The following is a 20,720-nucleotide window of genomic DNA, read 5'->3' as shown; positions in this document are numbered from 1 at the left end:
TATAACTAGAATCCCAGTATTTCTTGTACTCGGGTCATAGCATATAAAATAATATTGTATGATATAGGAACATTATTATTTCTGTGAGAAGAAGAGAGTAAATCAGGATATTGTTTTATTTCAGGTTTGATACTGTGGCTAATAAAGTCAAGTCTCTGCTGACTGTTATCAAGAACAACTTACCAGATTGTGACAAGGGAGATAATCCTGTATTTACCAGTGTTGTCACAGAGCTGTACAATCGGATACAACCAGATGTGTCTTGTGAGGTGAGACTAGTTTGCAGTGTGTTAAATGATTATAGTTGTTTGTGTTTGGTGACTAGGTGTCTTCATGGAGTTTATTACAGGGATTACATTTACATTGTGTTAACAGACATAGAGCATTGAGATGATATACAATGGTTGATACATAAAACAAATGTTTTGGATTATCACAAATGTTGAGAAATGAAGCTTTAATCTTATTTTCTGGTCCTTTTACAGGTAATGGAGCATGTGCTTGTTAGTGGAGATTTCACCTTTGATGACATGTCCCTTGGTGTGGGGTCAGAGGTCGGTACCTCACTGTACAACACCCTTCACAACACCTGCCTCCTCCTACACACCAGACCTATAGTCACGGACACCAAGGACCAGTCACTGGAGACCAGGTCCGAGTCCTCGAGGTCTGAGTCCTCGAGGGATGAGATGTTGTCTGATATAGAACTAGAGGTGCTACTGGACTGTTTGTATGGAGAGCAGATCCTCAGTGTTTTGATTGACATTAATTACAAGGTACATGCATCCATAAGGTACACAGACAAATACTGGTCACATCATCAATAGTAATATTGAGAAAAAAACAAAAAAAACACACACAAGGTTACCATGGGTGATGACTTTTCCACTGTAGATGATTTTACTTACTTGTTAAAAACTACAATACTGAAGCATTATCCTAATGCTATGATGTGATATCATTCCATGTGGTGGTAATGTGACATCATGATTCCTTGTTATGGTATTCATCTAATAATCTGTGATGTAGAGATATTTGACTTGTGTATTTACTCTAGGGTCCCGAAGCTGAGATATTTACTACTGCTGTACACAGACTTGAGTCCACTCTACACAACTTGGTGAAGCAATGTTTACACTCAAACAGGAATGCATTGGTCAACAAGGCCATGACAAGGTAAATTTGGACAGAATATGACTTTATACCAGGGTCTGTAAAAACAATTCTTATATACCATGATAACAGATGTAGAGAGTACAACTCCTGTGTCTGTTCTTTCCCTTCATCCATATAACCAGACACCTTCTTGGTTGTGTTTGATATATTTTTCTCTGCTCCAGTAGGTCCTCAAGCTTTATAAAAATTGAAGGCAGTGATACATGTTACATGTAGGTCACTGAATATCACTCTATATCTTCTTCTTCTACTGTTATTGACTACTTTTGTCTGAATATTTGACACCATGTGATATCTCTATATCTGCTACTTCTACTTCTGTTATTGACTACTTTTGTCTGAATATTTGACACCATGTGTATCCTTATCTGTGTTAGAATGACTGTTATATAGGCTGACTACTTTTGTCTAGAATATTTGACTAGGATTATATAGGCTGTTGTACCTTGGTGTTAGAATGACTAGGATTATATAGGCTGTTGTACCTTGGTGTTAGAATATCGTGACTAGGATTATATAGACTGTTGTACCTTGGTGTTATGATTATATAGACTGTGTTACATTATTCAAACATAATATAGGATTATATAGACTGTTGTACCTTGGTGTTAGAATATCATGACTAGGATTATATAGGCTGTTGTACCTTGGTGTTAGAATGACTAGGATTATATAGACTGTTGTACCTTGGTGTTACAATGACTAGGATTATATAGGCTGTTGTACCTTGGTGTTATATAGGTTTATATAGACCTTGGTGTTATTATATATATAGACTGTTGTACCTTGGTGTTAGAATGACTAGGATTATATAGTCTGTTGTACCTTGGTGTTAGAATGACTAGGATTATATAGACTGTTGTACCTTGGTGTTAGAATGACTAGGATTATATAGACTGTTGTACCTTGGTGTTAGAATAGGATTATATAGGCATTGACTGTTAGAGGATTATATAGGCTGTTGTACCTTGGTGTTAGAATGACTAGGATTATATAGGCTGTTGTACCTTGGTGTTAGAATGACTAGGATTATATAGGCTGTTGTACCTTGGTGTTAGAATGACTAGGATTATATAGGCTGTTGTACCTTGGTGTTAGAATGACTAGGATTATATAGGCTGTTGTACCTTGGTGTTAGAATGACTAGGATTATATAGGCTGTTGTACCTTGGTGTTAGAATGACTAGTATTATATAGGCTGTTGTACCTTGGTGTTAGAATGACTAGGATTATATAGGCTGTTGTACCTTGGTGTTATAATATCGTGACTAGGATTATATAGGCTGTTGTACCTTGGTGTTAGAATGACTAGGATTATATAGACTGTTGTACCTTGGTGTTAGAATGACTAGGTTTATATAGGCTGTTGTACCTCGGTGTTAGAATGACTAGGTTTATATAGACTAATGTACCTTGGTGTTAGAATGACTAGGATTATATAGGCTGTTGTACCTTGGTGTTAGAATGACTAGGATTATATAGGCTGTTGTACCTTGGTGTTAGAATGACTAGGATTATATAGGCTGTTGTACCTTGGTGTTAGAATGACTAGGATTATATAGGCTGTTGTACCTTGGTGTTAGAATGACTAGGATTATATAGGCTGTTGTACCTTGGTGTTAGAATGACTAGGTTTATATAGACTGTTGTACCTTGGTGTTAGAATGACTAGGATTATATAGACTGTTGTACCTTGGTGTTAGAATGACTAGGATTATATAGACTGTTGTACCTTGGTGTTAGAATGACTAGGATTATATAGACTGTTGTACCTTGGTGTTAGAATGACTAGGATTATATAGACTGTTGTACCTTGGTGTTAGAATGACTAGGATTATATAGGCTGTTGTACCTTGGTGTTAGAATGACTAGGATTATATAGACTGTTGTACCTTGGTGTTAGAATATCATGACTAGGTTTATATAGACTGTTGTACCTTGGTGTTAGAATGACTAGGATTATATAGGCTGTTGTACCTTGGTGTTAGAATATCGTGACTAGGATTATATAGGCTGTTGTACCTTGGTGTTAGAATGACTAGGATTATATAGGCTGTTGTACCTTGGTGTTAGAATATCGTGACTAGGATTATATAGGCTGTTGTACCTTGGTGTTAGAATGACTAGGATTATATAGGCTGTTGTACCTTGGTGTTAGAATATCATGACGAGGATTATATAGACTGTTGTACCTTGGTGTTAGAATATCGTGACTAGGATTATATAGGCTGTTGTACCTTGGTGTTAGAATGACTAGGATTATATAGGCTGTTGTACCTTGGTGTTAGAATGACTAGGATTATATAGGCTGTTGTACCTTGGTGTTAGAATGACTAGGATTATATAGGCTGTTGTACCTTGGTGTTAGAATGACTAGGATTATATAGACTGTTGTACCTTGGTGTTAGAATGACTAGGATTATATAGGCTGTTGTACCTTGGTGTTAGAATGACTAGGATTATATAGACTGTTGTACCTTGGTGTTAGAATGACTAGGATTATATAGGCTGTTGTACCTTGGTGTTAGAATGACTAGGATTATATAGACTGTTGTACCTTGGTGTTAGAATGACTAGGATTATATAGACTGTTGTACCTTGGTGTTAGAATGACTAGGATTATATAGGCTGTTGTACCTTGGTGTTAGAATGACTAGGATTATATAGGCTGTTGTATTTGGTGTTAGAATGATCTGATCGTAATATATTGTTACATTGTAGGTGTGAGACAGATCTGATGGTAATATATTGTTACATTGTAGGTGTGAGACAGATCTGATCGTAATATATTGTTACACTGTAGGTGTGAGACAATTCTGATCGTGATATATTGTTACATTGTAGGTGTGAGACAGATCTGATGGTAATGTATTGTTACATTGTAGGTGTGAGACAGATCTGATGGTGTTATATTGTAGGTGTGAGACAGATCTGATGGTAATATATTGTTACATTGTAGGTGTGAGACAGATCTGAATATATTGTTACATTGTAGGTAATATATTGTTACATATGTAGGTGTGAGACAGATCTGATGGTAATATATTGATAAATTGTAGGTTAGAGACAGATCTTATCGTAATGTATTGTTACATTGTAGGTGTAAGACAGATCTGATGGTAATATATTGTTACATTGTAGGTGTAAGCAGATCTGATGGTAATATATTGTTATATTGTAGGTGTGAGACAGATCTGATGGTAATATATTGTTACATTGTAGGTGTGAGACAGATCTGATGGTAATATATTGTTACATTGTAGGTGTGAGACAGATCTGATGGTAATATATTGTTACATTGTAGGTGTGAGACAGATCTGATGGTAATATATTGTTACATTGTAGGTGTGAGACAGATCTGATGGTAATATATTGTTATATTGTAGGTGTAAGCAGATCTGATGGTAATATATTGTTATATTGTAGGTGTGAGACAGATCTGATGGTAATATATTGTTATATTGTAGGTGTGAGACAGATCTGATGGTAATATATTGTTATATTGTAGGTTTGATACAGATCTGATCATAATATATTGTTACATTGTAGGTGTGAGACAGATCTGATGGTAATATATTGTTACATTGTAGACAGATCTGATCGTAATATATTGTTACATTGTAGGTGTGAGACAGATCTGATGGTAATATATTGTTACATTGTAGGTGTGAGACAGATCTGATGGTAATATATTGTTACATTGTAGGTGTGAGACAGATCTGATGGTAATATATTGTTACATTGTAGGTGTGAGACAGATCTGATGGTAATATATTGTTACATTGTAGGTGTGAGACAGATCTGATCGTAATATATTGTTACATTGTAGGTGTGAGACAGATCTGATGGTAATATATTGTTACATTGTAGGTGTGAGACAGATCTGATCATAATATATTGTTACATTGTAGGTGTGAGACAGATCTGATCATAATATATTGTTACATTGTAGGTGTGAGACAGATCTGATGGTAATATATTGTTACATTGTAGGTGTGTGAGACAGATCTGATATATATTGTTACATTGTAGGTGTGAGACAGATCATTGATGTGAGACAGATAATATATTGTTACATTGTAGGTGTGAGACAGATCTGATGGTAATATATTGTTACATTGTAGGTGTGAGACAGATCTGATCGTAATATATTGTTACATTGTAGGTGTGAGACAGATCTGATGGTAATATATTGTTACATTGTAGGTGTGAGACAGATCTGATGGTAATATATTGTTACATTGTAGGTGTGAGACAGGACCATGGCTATGGGGAAGGACCCTCAAACATCTGTTAGGCCTGCTGTCAGATGACATCCAATTTACAGTAGACCTCGGGGAAGTTCTAGACAGGTAAATTTGCAACCATGCAAGAACAGAAGTTAATGAAATCCTTGATAAAGAAACACGCTGCCACTTAATATACCACAGTGTCTGTACAACCACTAAATATACCTCAGAGTCTATACAGCCACTATATATACCACTGTGTCTATACAGCCACAAAATATACCACAGTGTCTATACAGCCACTAAATATACCTCAGTGTCTATACAGCCACTAAATATACCACAGTGTCTATACAGCTACTAAATATACCACAGTGTCTATACAGCTACTAAATATGCAACTGTGTCTGTACAGCCACTTAATATACCACAGTGTCTATACAACCACTAAATATACCACAGTGTCTATACAGCCACTAAATATACCTCAGAGTCTATACAGCCACTTAATATACCACAGTGTCTGTACAACCACTAAATATACCTCAGAGTCTATACAACCACTAAATATAACACAGTGTCTGTACAGCCACTAAATATACCACAGTGTCTATACAGCCACTAAATATACCACAGTGTCTATACAGCCACTAAATATACGACAGTGTCTGTACAACCACTAAATATACCTCAGAGTCTATACAGCCACTAAATATACCACAGTGTCTATACAGCCACTAAATATACCACAGTGTCTATACAGCCACTAAATATACCTCAGTGTCTATACAACCACTAAATATACTACTGTGTCTATACAGCTACTAAATATGCGACTGTGTCTGTACAACCACTAAATATACCACAGTGTCTATACAGCCACTAAATATACCACAGTGTCTATACAACCACTAAATATACCACAGTGTCTATACAGCCACTAAATATACCTCAGTGTCTATACAGCTACTAAATATACCACAGTGTCTATACAGCTACTAAATATACCACAGTGTCTATACAGCTACTAAATATACCACAGTGTCTATACAGCCACTAAATATACCACAGTGTCTATACAGCCACTAAATATACCACAGTGTCTATACAGCTACTAAATATACCACAGTGTCTGTAAGCTACTATATACCACAGTGTCTATACAGCCACTAAATATACCACAGTCTATACAGCCACTAAATATACCACAGTGTCTATACAGCCACTTAATATACGACAGTGTCTATACAGCCACTAAATATACCTCAGAGTCTATACAGCCACTAAATATACCACAGTGTCTATACAGCCACTAAATATACCACAGTGTCTATACAGCTACTAAATATACCACAGTGTCTATACAGCCACTTAATATACGACAGTGTCTATACAGCCACTAAATATACCTCAGAGTCTATACAGCCACTAAATATACCACAGTGTCTATACAGCCACTAAATATACTACTGTGTCTATACAGCCAATAAATATACCACAGTGTCTATACAACCACTAAATATACCACAGTGTCTATACAGCCACTAAATATACCACAGTGTCTATACAACCACTATATATACCACAGTGTCTATACAGCCACTAAATATGCCACAGTGTCTATACAGCCACTAAATATAACACAGTGTCTATACAGCCACTATATATACCACAGTGTCTATACAGCCACTAGATATACCACAGTGTCTGTACAACCACTAAATATACCACAGAGTCTATACAGCCACTGCATATACGACAGTGTCTATACAGCCACTAAATATACCACAGTGTCTATACAGCCACTAAATATACCACAGTGTCTATACAACCACTAAATATACCTCAGTGTCTATACAGCCACTAAATATACCACAGTGTCTATACAACCACTAAATATACCACTGTGTCTATACAGCCACTAAATATACCACAGTGTCTATACAGCCACTAAATATACCACAGTGTCTATACAGCCACTAAATATACCACAGTGTCTATACAGCCACTAAATATACCACATTGTATATACAACCACTAAATATACCTCAGTGTCTATACAGCCACTAAATATACCACAGTGTCTATACAGCCACTAAATATACCACAGTGTCTATACAGCCACTAAATATACCACTGTGTCTATACAGCCACTAAATATACCACAGTGTCTATACAACCACTAAATATACCACAGTGTCTATACAGCCACTAAATATACCACAGTGTCTATACAGCCACTAAATATACCACAGTGTCTATACAGCCACTAAATATACCACAGTGTCTATACAGCCACTGAATATACCACAGTGTCTATACAGCCACTAAATATACCACAGTGTCTATACAGCCACTAAATATACCACAGTGTCTATACAGCTACTAAATATACCACAGTGTCTGTACAGCTACTAAATATACCACAGTGTCTATACAGCCACTAAATATACCTCAGAATATACAGCCACTAAATATACCACAGTGTCTATACAAATATACCTCAGTGTCCACTAAATATACTACTGTGTCTATATAAATATACCACAGTGTCACAACCACTAAATATACCACAGTGTCTATACAGCCACTAAATATACCACAGTGTCTATACAGCCACTAAATATACCTCAGTGTCTATACATCCACTTAATATACCACAGTGTTTATACAGCCACTAAATATACCACAGTGTCTGTACAACCACTAAATATACCACAGTGTCTATACAGCCACTAAATATACCACAGTGTCTATACAGCCACTAAATATACCTCAGTGTCTATACTGCCACTTAATATACCACAGTGTCTGTACAACCACTAAATATACCACAGTGTCTATACAGCCACTAAATATACCACAGTATCTGTACAATCACCTTAGACCTTCATGCCTACTAGGTGATGAGTATTTAATCTTCACAGCTTTTTTTTTGACACGGATGGATGATTTCATTTGATTCTGTTTTGATGAGATAGGGTTTTATCATTGTTAGGTGTGTGGAGCTGGACTCCGGGCGTGTACACCTGTTACAGAGCTTGTGTGGATACCTAACAGCCACTGACACTATGACTCTCTGTGAAATCCTGGTGGCCAGACTCGTAAGCAGTCCCCTGGAGGATGTCAGGCTAATCAGTGGTCAGTATCATATTCTTTTTGAGATTTTCTTACACATCAATGGTCAGAATTGCACTTTTATTAGTGAATCCTTACTGGTCAGTATTCAAAATGTAGCCAAAAGGATGCCAGACTGGTCAGTGGTCTGTATTTCACACTTATTAATGAATCCTTACTGGCCTTTATATTACACTTATAATTAATGTGTTAAGTAGATATACACCTGACTGTTACCCTACAGGTGGCTTTGGTGCCCTGGCAGCTGTGACCAGTGTGTTGCCAGGAGTGATGAAGGAGGAGAACCTCGTACCAGCCTGTCTCGATCTGGTACAGGGCACTTTGGGACAGCTGATGGACTGGAGGGACCAAGATGATACTTTCCTGTTGTTTGGCAGGTTTGTGGCCTGAGATGTTAAAAATTACATCAAGTTTAATGCACCTTTAGATGAAAAATACTCTACTGTGAAACAACTTTATTCACTTTCAGATGAACATTTTCTACTTGACTGACATTTGTATGGAAAGTTTACCAATATTTTCTACTTGACTGTCACTTGTATGGGAAGTTTACCAATATTTTCTACTTGACTGACATTTGTATGGAAAGTTTACCAATATTTTCTACTTGACTGTCACTTGTATGGGAAGTTTACCAATATATTCTACTTGACTGATGTTTGTATGGGAAGTTTACCAATATTTTCTACTTGACTGATGTTTGTATGGGAAGTTTACCAATATTTTCTACTTGACTGACATTTGTATGGGAAGTTTACCAATATATTCTACTTGACTGATGTTTGTATGGGAAGTTTACCAATATTTTCTACTTGACTGATGTTTGTATGGGAAGTTTACCAATATTTTCTACTTGACTGTCACTTGTATGGGAAGTTTACCAATATATTCTACTTGACTGATGTTTGTATGGGAAGTTTACCAATATTTTCTACTTGACTGTCACTTGTATGGGAAGTTTACCAATATATTCTACTTGACTGATGTTTGTATGGGAAGTTTACCAATATTTTCTACTTGACTGATGTTTGTATGGGAAGTTTACCAATATTTTCTACTTGACTGTCACTTGTATGGGAAGTTTACCAATATATTCTACTTGACTGATCATTTGTATGGGAAGTTTACCAATATTTTCTACTTGACTGTCACTTGTATTGGGAAGTTTACCAATATTTTCTACTTGACTGATGTTTGTATGTGAAGTTTACCAATATTTTCTACTTGACTGATGTTTGTATGTGAAGTTTACCAATATTTTCTACTTGACTGATGTTTGTATGTGAAGTTTACCAATATATTCTACTTGACTGTCACTTGTATGGGAAGTTTACCAATATTTTCTACTTGACTGTCACTTGTATGGGAAGTTTACCAATATTTTCTACTTGACTGACATTTGTATGAGAAGTTTACAAATTTTTTCTACTTGACTGTCACTTGTATGGGAAGTTTACCAATATTTTCTACTTGACTGTCACTTGTATGGGAAGTTTACCAATATTTTCTACTTGACTGTCACTTGTATGGAAAGTTTACCAATATTTTCTACTTGACTGATGTTTGTATGGGAAGTTTACCAATATTTTCTACTTGACTGTCACTTGTATGGGAAGTTTACCAATATTTTCTACTTGACTGTCACTTGTATTGGGAAGTTTACCAATATTTTCTACTTGACTGATGTTTGTATGTGAAGTTTACCAATATATTCTACTTGACTGTCACTTGTATGGGAAGTTTACCAATATTTTCTACTTGACTGACATTTGTATGGGAAGTTTACCAATATTTTCTACTTGACTGACATTTGTATGGGTGGTTTACCAATATTTTCTACTTGACTGTCACTTGTATGGGAAGTTTACCAATATTTTCTACTTGTCTGACATTTGTATGGGAAGTTTACCAATATTTTCTACTTGTCTGACATTTGTATGGGAAGTTTACCAATATTTTCTACTTGACTGACATTTGTATGGGAAGTTTACCAATATTTTCTACTTGACTGACATTTGTATGGGAAGTTTACCAATATTTTCTACTTGACTGTCACTTGTATGGGAAGTTTACCAATATTTTCTACTTGACTGACATTTGTATGGGAAGTTTACCAATATTTTCTACTTGACTGTCACTTGTATGGGAAGTTTACCAATATTTTCTACTTGTCTGACATTTGTATGGGAAGTTTACCAATATTTTCTACTTGACTGACATTTGTATGGGAAGTTTACCAATATTTTCTACTTGACTGACATTTGTATGGGAAGTTTACCAATATTTTCTACTTGACTGACATTTGTATGGGAAGTTTACCAATATTTTCTACTTGACTGTCAATTGTATGGGAAGTTTACCAATATTTTCTACTTGACTGTCACTTGTATGGGAAGTTTACCAATATTTTCTACTTGACTGACATTTGTATGGGAAGTTTACCAATATTTTCTACTTGACTGTCACTTGTATGGGAAGTTTACCAATATTTTCTACTTGACTGACATTTGTATGGGAAGTTTACCAATATTTTCTACTTGACTGTCACTTGTATGGGAAGTTTACCAATATTTTCTACTTGACTGACATTTGTATGGGAAGTTTACTAATATTTTCTACTTGACTGTCACTGTATTTTCACTTGACTGTCATTGTATGGAAGTTTACCAATATTTTCTACTTGACTGTCACTTGTATGGGAAGTTTACCAATATTTTCTACTTGACTGTCACTTGTATGGAAAGTTTACCAATATTTTCTACTTGACTGTCACTTGTATGGGAAGTTTACCAATATTTTCTACTTGACTGACATTTGTATGGGAAGTTTACCAATATTTTCTACTTGACTGACATTTGTATGGGAAGTTTACCAACATTTTTTACTTGACTGTCACTTGTATGAGAAGTTTACCAACATTTTTTACTTGACTGACATTTGTATGGGAAGTTTACCAGTATTTTCTACTTGACTGACATTTGTATGGGAAGTTTACCAATATTTTCTACTTGACTACCTAATACTTCAATATTAATAAAGACATTTGTATGGGAAGTTTACCAATATTTTCTACTTGACTGACATTTGTATGGGAAGTTTACCAACATTTTTTACTTGACTGTCACTTGTATGAGAAGTTTACCAATATTTTCTACTTGACTGTCACTTGTATGAGAAGTTTACCAATATTTTCTATTTGACTGACATTTGTATGGAAAGTTTACCAATATTTTCTAATCTTATACAAGATATGAAAGTGTAGCAAGTGATGTCAGATATACTTAACACAATGAGAAATGATTGTTTCAAATACCTAATACTTCAATATTAATAAAGTGGGTTCATGGAGTTTGGACATTAAGAAGAGGCAGGAAGTTAAAGAAATTACAGTGTAAGTTTTAGGAGAGTACACGTTTCAAAGATTCAGTGTTTACTTTGATAACCATTGGCATTGCATCAGATATTACCTGTTATTTTGTAGTGACCTTGGGAAGGAGGCTCCAGGTTTGGTGCTTGTTAATGCAGAGATAGCCAAATTTCTTACCCTGGTGGTCAAGTTTTTCTACAAACACCTGACTGATCGAGAGTGGGATTTCATCATGTGTAGTATGGTCTCTATGGCGCAGGTAAACATGCCACAACGAAGCCCTACATAAGAGGTGTTTTGGAAGTAGAGGGATTTTGTAGCATGTTCCCACTTGTAGAATGTCAATTGTATTGGAAGAGGGTTGATATTTGGGTGTTGATTTGGGATTTTTCCGGACTCCAAATCAACCTTTAAATGAAAATATTATCAATAGAGTTTTTTAGACTTTCAGGTGTTGAATAGTGTGCTTTATATCTATTGTAAATGTATATGTATTTCTGTATCAAACATAAAAATTTCAAAATGTTGCAACAAAAATGATGTTAGTAGAGAATAAAGAATACATTTATAGAAATAACACAGAGGAATGTTTTTATATTTACAGAGTGTAGAGGAAAGCAAGACTGGGCTTCTTAGTTCCTGTGTAACACAAAGATACACTGTGGGAGTGTGTCGTCTGCTCCACCAGGTTGCACTGACTCTACAGACGGTAGAGGAGACATATCCGGTGAACCTCATTACAGAATGGCAGGAGTTCTTCAGTGAGAGTGCTTACAGCACCATGCTACCACTATTTGTGAAAGTTATAGGTTTGTCTCCCTCTCTAGACTTGCTTCCATTTCCTGTCAACTAATAAAGGATTTACAATCTTGAGGAAAAAATGACTCCAGAAAAAACTTCTTAAAGTTGTGGTAGTCTTTTAGAGATAGATTCCTAATGGAATACAGAGTCCAGTTGCAAACAGTTGTCAAAGTGAATGGTAGATATGACCAGACAACTTCTGTTGGAAGGTTCCCCAACGAATCCTGCAGATGTTGTCTTGTCATATCTACTGTTAACTCAGACGTTAAGATTATTGGTCTTCTGCAGACAATCAGAAGGATAAATATACATCTCACACAACACTGATGTCAAATGTCTCAAACAACAGCACTGTAGTCACAGTAGATATAAATGATGTATCAATGTATTTATTTGTTACCGTGGGTATATGTTGAGGTAAATTCACATGTCTGATAGGTGAAGAGAAAACAAAAGAGAGATCTCATCATGTGTTACTGCAAGCCATGGGATCCTGTCTGTCCCTGTGTCCTAAACAACAGGTCCTTAATCACCAGTTACCTCCCCTGTTGATAGCTGGGGAGTCATCACCACTGCCTGATGGTCTACAAACACTGATGAATCATTTTTGTCCACTACTGACTCATAAGGACAGGGCTGTCCAGATCACTGGATTCCATCTCCTCACAAGGTAAGTCTGTGCTGTCCAGATAAAAGGATTCCATCTCCTCACAAGGTAAGTCTGGGCTGTCCAGATAAAAGGATTCCATCTCCTCACAAGGTAAGTCTGTGCTGTCCAGATAAAAGGATTCCATCTCCTCACAAGGTAAGTCTGGGCTGTCCAGATAAAAGGAATCCATCTCCTCACAAGGTAAGTCTGTGCTGTCCAGATAAAAGGATTCCATCTCCTCACAAGGTAAGTCTGTGCTGTCCAGATAAAAGGATTCCATCTCCTCACAAGGTAAGTCTGTGCTGTCCAGATAACAGGATGCCATCTCCTCACAAGGATGCCATCTCCTCACAAGGTAAGTCTGGGCTGCCCAGATAACAGGATTCCATCTCCTCACAAGGTAAGTCTGTGCTGCCCAGATAACAGGATGCCATCTCCTTACAAGGTAGGTCTGGGCTGCCCAGATAACAGGATTCCATCTCCTCACAAGGTAAGTCTGTGCTGTCCAGATAAAAGGATTCCATCTCCTCACAAGGTAAGTCTGGGCTGTCCAGATAACAGGATGCCATCTCCTCACAAGGTAAGTCTGGGCTGCCCAGATAACAGGATGCCATCTCCTCACAAGGTAAGTCTGGGCTGTCCAGATAACAGGATTTCATCTCCTCACAAGGTAAGTCTGTGCTTTCCAGATAAAAGGATTCCATCTCCTCACAAGGTAAGTCTGGGCTGTCCAGATAACAGGATGCCATCTCCTCACAAGGTAAGTCTGGGCTGTCCAGATAACAGGATGCCATCTCCTCACAAGGTAAGTCTGGGCTGCCCAGATAACAGGATTCCATCTCCTCACAAGGTAAGTCTGTGCTGCCCAGATAACAGGATGCCATCTCCTCACAAGGTAGGTCTGTGCTGCCCAGATAACAGGATTCCATCTCCTCACAAGGTAGGTCTGTGCTGCCCAGATAACAGGATTCCATTTCCTTACAAAGTGACATTAACATATGTTTCTTAATACTGATTTTCTATCACTAGATATTACATTATCTTGTTATGTTTTCAGTGTGATGCCAGAGTTCCCACAATATGATAAAGATGTGAAAGTTCCAGAAGATGACAGAGAAGACACCAATAGGTAAATATTGACAAAGGGTCATCGTCTGTCTCCTTCCAAGGAAAGCTTGGGCTATCCCACTCTCCTGTAATGTATCTGCCCCACAGGAGCCCCTGTTACACTGATAAACGTCATTTTGGAAAATTTCAGCTGTACATGTCTTTCGTCATGTACCCTCATTTACCATGATGAAAAACATATCCTACCATGTTATCAAAATGTTTTCTTTCTGAAAGTCATCACCTAGCATGATAAAGTTCATATCCTTGAGTGATATTAAAATTTGTTTTTTTGCCCCTCTCAGAAGCCCCCCAGCTGCCCTGATGAAGGTCTTGTCAAAATGCAATGTTGCCATGGAGATATTGTTAGGGGAGGAAAAGGTAGACGCCAATGTGGAGTTAGCTCCCTACACGGACGAGTATCAGTTCACACTAGCCTACCTCTTGGCATGGAAACTATTGCTCAATCTCTTCATCAGCTGCCCTGCTGAGGTAGGTATTTATAATGTCCTGTTGTGGAAACTATTTTTTAATCTCTTCGTCAGCTGCCCTGCTGAGGTAGGTACTTATAAAATCCTGTTGTGGAAACTATTCTATATTTTTCTATATTTTATAATTTGAGTTTGTTTTATTTACACAGTTGAGACAGGAATACGCCAGTCACTTCAAAGACACTGGTCTCATTGTTCAGCTGATGAGGTATCTCTTCTGTCTGATGCCAGTGAAAACCCCCATGGTCAACGGAGATGGTCAGTCTGGAACTGTTTTCGAAGTCACCCCTACATTAAGAGTTACAGGTACATTTTGTCCTACAAGTGACACAGAGTAGATTTACACTGTTATGACTCTTGAATAACTTCTGATTGGGTAATCAACTTAATTTGATTTGATGTTTTGTCTTGTACTTAAAGCTCACTTCTCTGACACATTTTAATTTTTTTTCTATGACACATACAAGGCCATTGTCATTATTCTAGCAACTTCTGTGGAGAGATACACTGTTGTATAACTAAATTTACATTACACAATTCTCTTAGAGATTCAGCATGTGAGTAGCTGGGTGTTTACACTGTGATGTTATTATCCAGATGAGCCAAGTGTCTTAGAGATTCAGCATGTGAGTAGCTGGGTGTATAAGGACTCATTACAGACCATGCCAGCCATGGCTCGCCAGTGGTGGCTTGACCAGGACCGCAAAACTTCAGCCTATGTTGACAGGTAAGTGAAGAAGACAGGTATTCTGTAAAACTTTTGAAACACACAGAGATCTTTTGAAATCTGTCATCTTATTTATGTTTGGAAGAGAATTTATTGCTTTCTGTCACAAATATTTCACCCTAACTAAGAATTGTAATGTATGACATCTACATCTCTGGTTTCAACTCGGTTTCCTGATTTCAGATTTACGAGTAAGAATGTCAGTCAGCTGTTATGTACAGCTGAAATCCGCTCCATCAGTAGGAGTGACCAGAAGCTGGACTACATAACAGTAAGTACAAAGTGTAAGAAAATTTCTATTTTCCAAATATGGTAAACCACTAAGTTGAAATAGTAAAGATAGGAGTTTTAACCTGGATGAGGGAGAGGTATTCTCACAGGTGAAGAAGGTGTAACTGTTCTAGCCACCAGGCTAGCAAGAGAGCTTTTCACAAGTGAAAAAGGTCTATCTGTTCTATTCTAATATGGACTGAGGAGAGATCTGTCCTGATGACTGGACTTGGTAGAGGCTAGGGATCTCAGAGATAAGTGATTTTTTTCAGTGAACACAGTATTTCATCATTTCTGAAAGAAAATTCTTTATAATGTACCATTTGTTATAAAAGTATTGCTTCTGAGCCAGAATAAATATTTGACTTGTTGGGTTTAAGATTTGAGAGAAGACTACTGAAATATCAGCATGTTTTAATTATGATAAATCTTATCTTGTATCATCATCCATCTTCTAATGTGAAGGTAAATCATGTCCTTTCTCCAACAGATACGAACACGCCCAACAACAAGGGAGGTAATTGTGACCTACGCACTTGAAGAAGTCAGCACAGAAATGGTTATCTCCCTTCCTCAGAACTATCCTATGGGCAGCATTGAGGTTCACAGTGAAAAACGAGTGGGTGTGTCGGCAGCACAGTGGGAGAAGTGGTTGTTACAACTCAAGATATTTCTTCAGTATCAGGTAAACTTGCTCTCGTTGTACATTATATTACAGAATATACACAATATATATATAAGGAAAACACTATTTCTACAGTACCAGGGAAATAAGCCCTTACTCCAGCTCACATATGTAAGAAAAAACATTTTTCTTTAGAGCTGTTGGTTTTATCTATTTCTCACAAGCTTAAAACTATGTCTGTGTTGTACAGAATGGAAGTCTGTTTGATGGTCTGAGGATTTGGAAGCGGAATGTTGATAAGAGATTTGAAGGTGTTGATGATTGTATGATCTGTTTCTCCGTCCTGCACGGCACAAACTATCAGCTACCACGACTTCAATGTAAAACCTGCAAGAAAAAATTCCATTCAGCTTGCCTAGTAAGTGTACTGATCATCAAGTAACAGACCACAAAGTCTTCACTAACTTACATATTAGTCATTATATCTCAGTCTACAAAGCATTGTGGTTAATTTACACATACAGAATTCTATTTTAGCTCATTTAGATTTGTAGATTTTATTTTAGTTCTTATAAAATCTTGAAATTTGTGTGGGATTTTTAATATTTTGATTCTTATAAAACCTTGAAATTTGTGTGGGATTTTTAATATTATCTTAATTCTTGTAAAACCTTGAAATTTGTGTGGGATTTTTGATATTATCTTAATTCTTGTAAAACCTTGAAATTTGTGTGGGATTTTTGATATTATCTTAATTCTTGTAAAACCTTGAAATTTGTGTGGGATTTTTAATATTATCTTAATTCTTGTAAAACCTTGAAATTTGTGTGGGATTTTTAATATTATCTTAATTCTTGTAAAACCTTGAAATTTGTGTGGGATTTTTGATATTATCTTAATTCTTGTAAAACCTTGAAATTTGTGTGGGATTTTTAATATTTTGATTCTTATAAAACCTTGAAATTTGTGTGGGATTTTTGATATTATCTTAATTCTTGTAAAACCTTGAAATTTGTGTGGGATTTTTGATATTATCTTAATTCTTGTAAAACCTTGAAATTTGTGTGGGATTTTTGATATTATCTTAATTCTTGTAAAACCTTGAAATTTGTGTGGGATTTTTGATATTATCTTAATTCTTGTAAAACCTTGAAATTTGTGTGGGATTTTTCATATTTTGATTCTTATAAAACCTTGAAATTTGTGTGGGATTTTTAATAAAGCTGATGTTTTATTTCACAGTATAAATGGTTCCAGACGAGTCACAACTCCACCTGTCCACTGTGTCGAAACCTATTCTGATGAAATTCTCAAAACATTACTCCAGGCCAGTTCATGAAGACAGTGTTTTAAACAAAAGATGATAACAATGACTTGAGTGCTGAAATAATCAGTAGATTGATCATCTGTTTGACCTCTGCTGCGGTAGTAGATGACCTCTGTTACTGTAGCAATTTACATCTGGCTACAAAACATGCCACCATGTTCCTGTTTAAAATCATTCAACTTGTTCAGTCTGGGAGAAAATAGCGAGCACAGATATACAGCATTGATAACTGTAGAAACTTCTGCAGAATTTCTGTGTGAATCAGTCTCAATTAATGGTAGTTATTATTTGTATGACATCAAACTGGAAAGCTACATTTTACCCCAATCAGACATATGGAAGCAGCAACTGTATTAGGGGGCCTTAGTATTACTACTCAATTCAGAAATGACTGTGATAGAGAAGTGGTTACCAAAAAAACTTGACAAGTTCTGATGCATCTTAACAAATGTGAAATAAAGTCTTATTCTCTACTCACTCGGCTTAATTGCATCTTTTTTAGCCCAACATCCCTTTGTCCTTTACTCAGCTCCTATCTGATAGGAATTTGTTTAAATTTGGGCGGAAGCATCATTGGATGAGGGAACTCAGTTTTATATAGATGGTGTGTCTGATCCCCCTGGAGTCTGATGGACAGAGCCTTACAAGAGAGTTTTATATAGATGGTGTGTCTGATCCCCCTGGAGTCTGATGGACAGAGCCTTACAAGAGAGTTTTATATAGATGGTGTGTCTGATCCCCCTGGAGTCTGATGGACAGAGCCTTACAAGAGAGTTTTATATAGATGGTGTGTCTGATCCCCCTGGAGTCTGATGGACAGAGCCTTACAAGAGAGTTTTATATAGATGGTGTGTCTGATCCCCCTGGAGTCTGATGGACAGAGCCTTACAAGAGAGTTTTATATAGATGGTGTGTCTGATCCCCCTGGAGTCTGATGGACAGAGCCTTACAAGAGAGTTTTATATAGATGGTGTGTCTGATCCCCCTGGAGTCTGATGGACAGAGCCTTACAAGAGTAAAAGATAAATCACTTACATATCATTGTTCTAATGGGATTAAGGTAATATGACCAAATTTGTTCAGAAGGATTCCAGGGGAAATGAAACAAGTTTTATATACTATTGTCATTTAAAACCTGCAAAGTTTCAAAGAAATTAGTTGAAAACTGAGGGAGGAGATATCAGTAAGATAATTGTTGTAGAAACCATCTGCCATAAATATTCCCAAAATTGTAAAGTCACAATGCCATTAATTAAAACACAATGATTATGCAGCCTACCAAGTTTCAGAGATATTGGTGAAAAACAGAAAAATCTACTATGCTAGAAAATCAAAGGGCAACAACTCCTTCAAAAATCAAAATAAATTTCCATGTAAGGAAACATAGCTTTTTGTCTTAGTATTAAAGCCTCCTAAGTTTTCAAAGAAATGGGTTGAAAAGTGATAGAGCAAATCTCTGGACACAATATCAACATTATGAAACAAAAGTGGGCAGGAAATCTTCCAAACATTGAAAACACTGAACAGGAAATCAGGTATAAAGCAGTTCGGATTGAGCTTTCAGTTTAGTTTTAATATTTTGAACAAACCCAAGTCTACCATTACATGAAGTTGTCTAATGGATAAAGTTAAATAATCGTTCAAAGGAAGAAACACATCTATAATAAGTCCTGTGTTCATCTCTGGCTTTGCTTTGAACTGGGCAGCAGCCATTTTTTAATTGTCACAGAGAGTGTTGTAACCCTTCTTATGTATCAATGGAACCATTCAAGAAGCAGTTCTGCATCAGAATCGCTCAGTGGAAGCTCTTGGTCTTGTTTGATATCATCATTTTCAGGCAGTGGAAGGCTGAATAATAATTGCTTGCTATTCTGTAGCAGATAACATTTGCAAGGTATCTATTGGTAATCCTGATCCAAGATCTTTTGATTAATTCAAAGAAACCTGTTGAAAGTTTTAAAAAGTTGGCACTTGTGACCTCAACTTTTGGTCGAGGTCATGTCTGTGTTGGTATTATGATCCTAAGCACTTTGTTGAATCAGAAGAAGTCAGTTAAAACTCCTGTGACCTTGAATTTGGGTCAGAATTTCTTTTTTGCAAACTTTGTCAGGCCTCATCCATGAACTGATGTATGACAGACATTGCACCACAGCATAAGCTCACTTGGCCCTTTGGTTCAGGTGAGTTGATAAAACCATCATTCAAAAGACTTCAAATAAGCGAGTAACCAAAAGTCTTTGGTCATTCAGCTGGAAGTTCTCGACATCAAGCCAGACAAATTTTGCAAAAGGAATTATCGGACCTCAAATTCTAGGTTACAGAAACAAAAATTTCTAGAATTATATTTTACTGGTAGGTTGTTGGCATGAAGCCAGCCACAGTTAGTAAAAAAAATCAGAGTAATGACATACATTAGGAAGGGCCTGCATTGTGTCGCACTCTAAACTCGAGATTAATATTGATATTGTTCACTGTATCATTAATTATTTCTTTACACACAGATTATTTTGCTGTATATTGGAATTTCCATATAGAGTAATGCTGACCTTGACCTCTGAACATGAAAAACAACTAGGAGTTAGCACTTCTTGTTAAGGCGCTATGGAGATAATCTGAGTGTCATCATCCTAAACAGATCTGAAGATATTTTGCAGAAACTGTCTATTTATGTTAATAGTGACTTTGACCTTTGACCTCAGGACCCAAAACTCACTCTGACATGAGGATTAATTCCATGTAGCATTGGGCATTTTTGATTGCAATCGACAAAAAAAAAAAACAAAAAAACAAAACAAAAACCAACAGACAGACAA

General features: G+C 36.5%; 1 protein-coding gene across 1 annotated transcript in view; it reads left to right on the top strand.

Moving 5' to 3' along the window:
* Positions 1-18,384, top strand: part of LOC132559071 (E3 ubiquitin-protein ligase listerin-like) — a 31,447-nt gene extending 13,063 nt beyond the window's left edge. The window contains exons 16-32 of the mRNA XM_060223679.1: positions 125-269; positions 486-776; positions 1,058-1,176; positions 5,424-5,528; positions 8,404-8,546; positions 8,767-8,920; positions 12,025-12,169; positions 12,515-12,719; positions 13,150-13,381; positions 14,418-14,489; positions 14,773-14,959; positions 15,108-15,264; positions 15,556-15,685; positions 15,869-15,956; positions 16,446-16,640; positions 16,831-16,998; positions 17,823-18,384. Of these exons, the coding sequence (XP_060079662.1) occupies positions 125-269; positions 486-776; positions 1,058-1,176; positions 5,424-5,528; positions 8,404-8,546; positions 8,767-8,920; positions 12,025-12,169; positions 12,515-12,719; positions 13,150-13,381; positions 14,418-14,489; positions 14,773-14,959; positions 15,108-15,264; positions 15,556-15,685; positions 15,869-15,956; positions 16,446-16,640; positions 16,831-16,998; positions 17,823-17,882 (2,596 nt within the window). The 3' untranslated portion in view covers positions 17,883-18,384. The remainder of the gene's footprint in view (positions 1-124; positions 270-485; positions 777-1,057; positions 1,177-5,423; positions 5,529-8,403; positions 8,547-8,766; positions 8,921-12,024; positions 12,170-12,514; positions 12,720-13,149; positions 13,382-14,417; positions 14,490-14,772; positions 14,960-15,107; positions 15,265-15,555; positions 15,686-15,868; positions 15,957-16,445; positions 16,641-16,830; positions 16,999-17,822) is intronic.
* The last annotated feature ends 2,336 nt before the right edge of the window (positions 18,385-20,720 follow it).

The sequence above is a fragment of the Ylistrum balloti genome, unplaced genomic scaffold (assembly GCF_031769215.1).
Source record: "Ylistrum balloti isolate Yb309-2 unplaced genomic scaffold, AGI_CSIRO_Ybal_v1 Utg370852, whole genome shotgun sequence".
NCBI classification, from domain to species: Eukaryota; Metazoa; Mollusca; class Bivalvia; order Pectinida; family Pectinidae; genus Ylistrum; species Ylistrum balloti.
The sequence above is the reverse complement of the archived record's forward strand: the minus strand, read 5'-3'. Positions and strand labels throughout refer to the sequence as shown.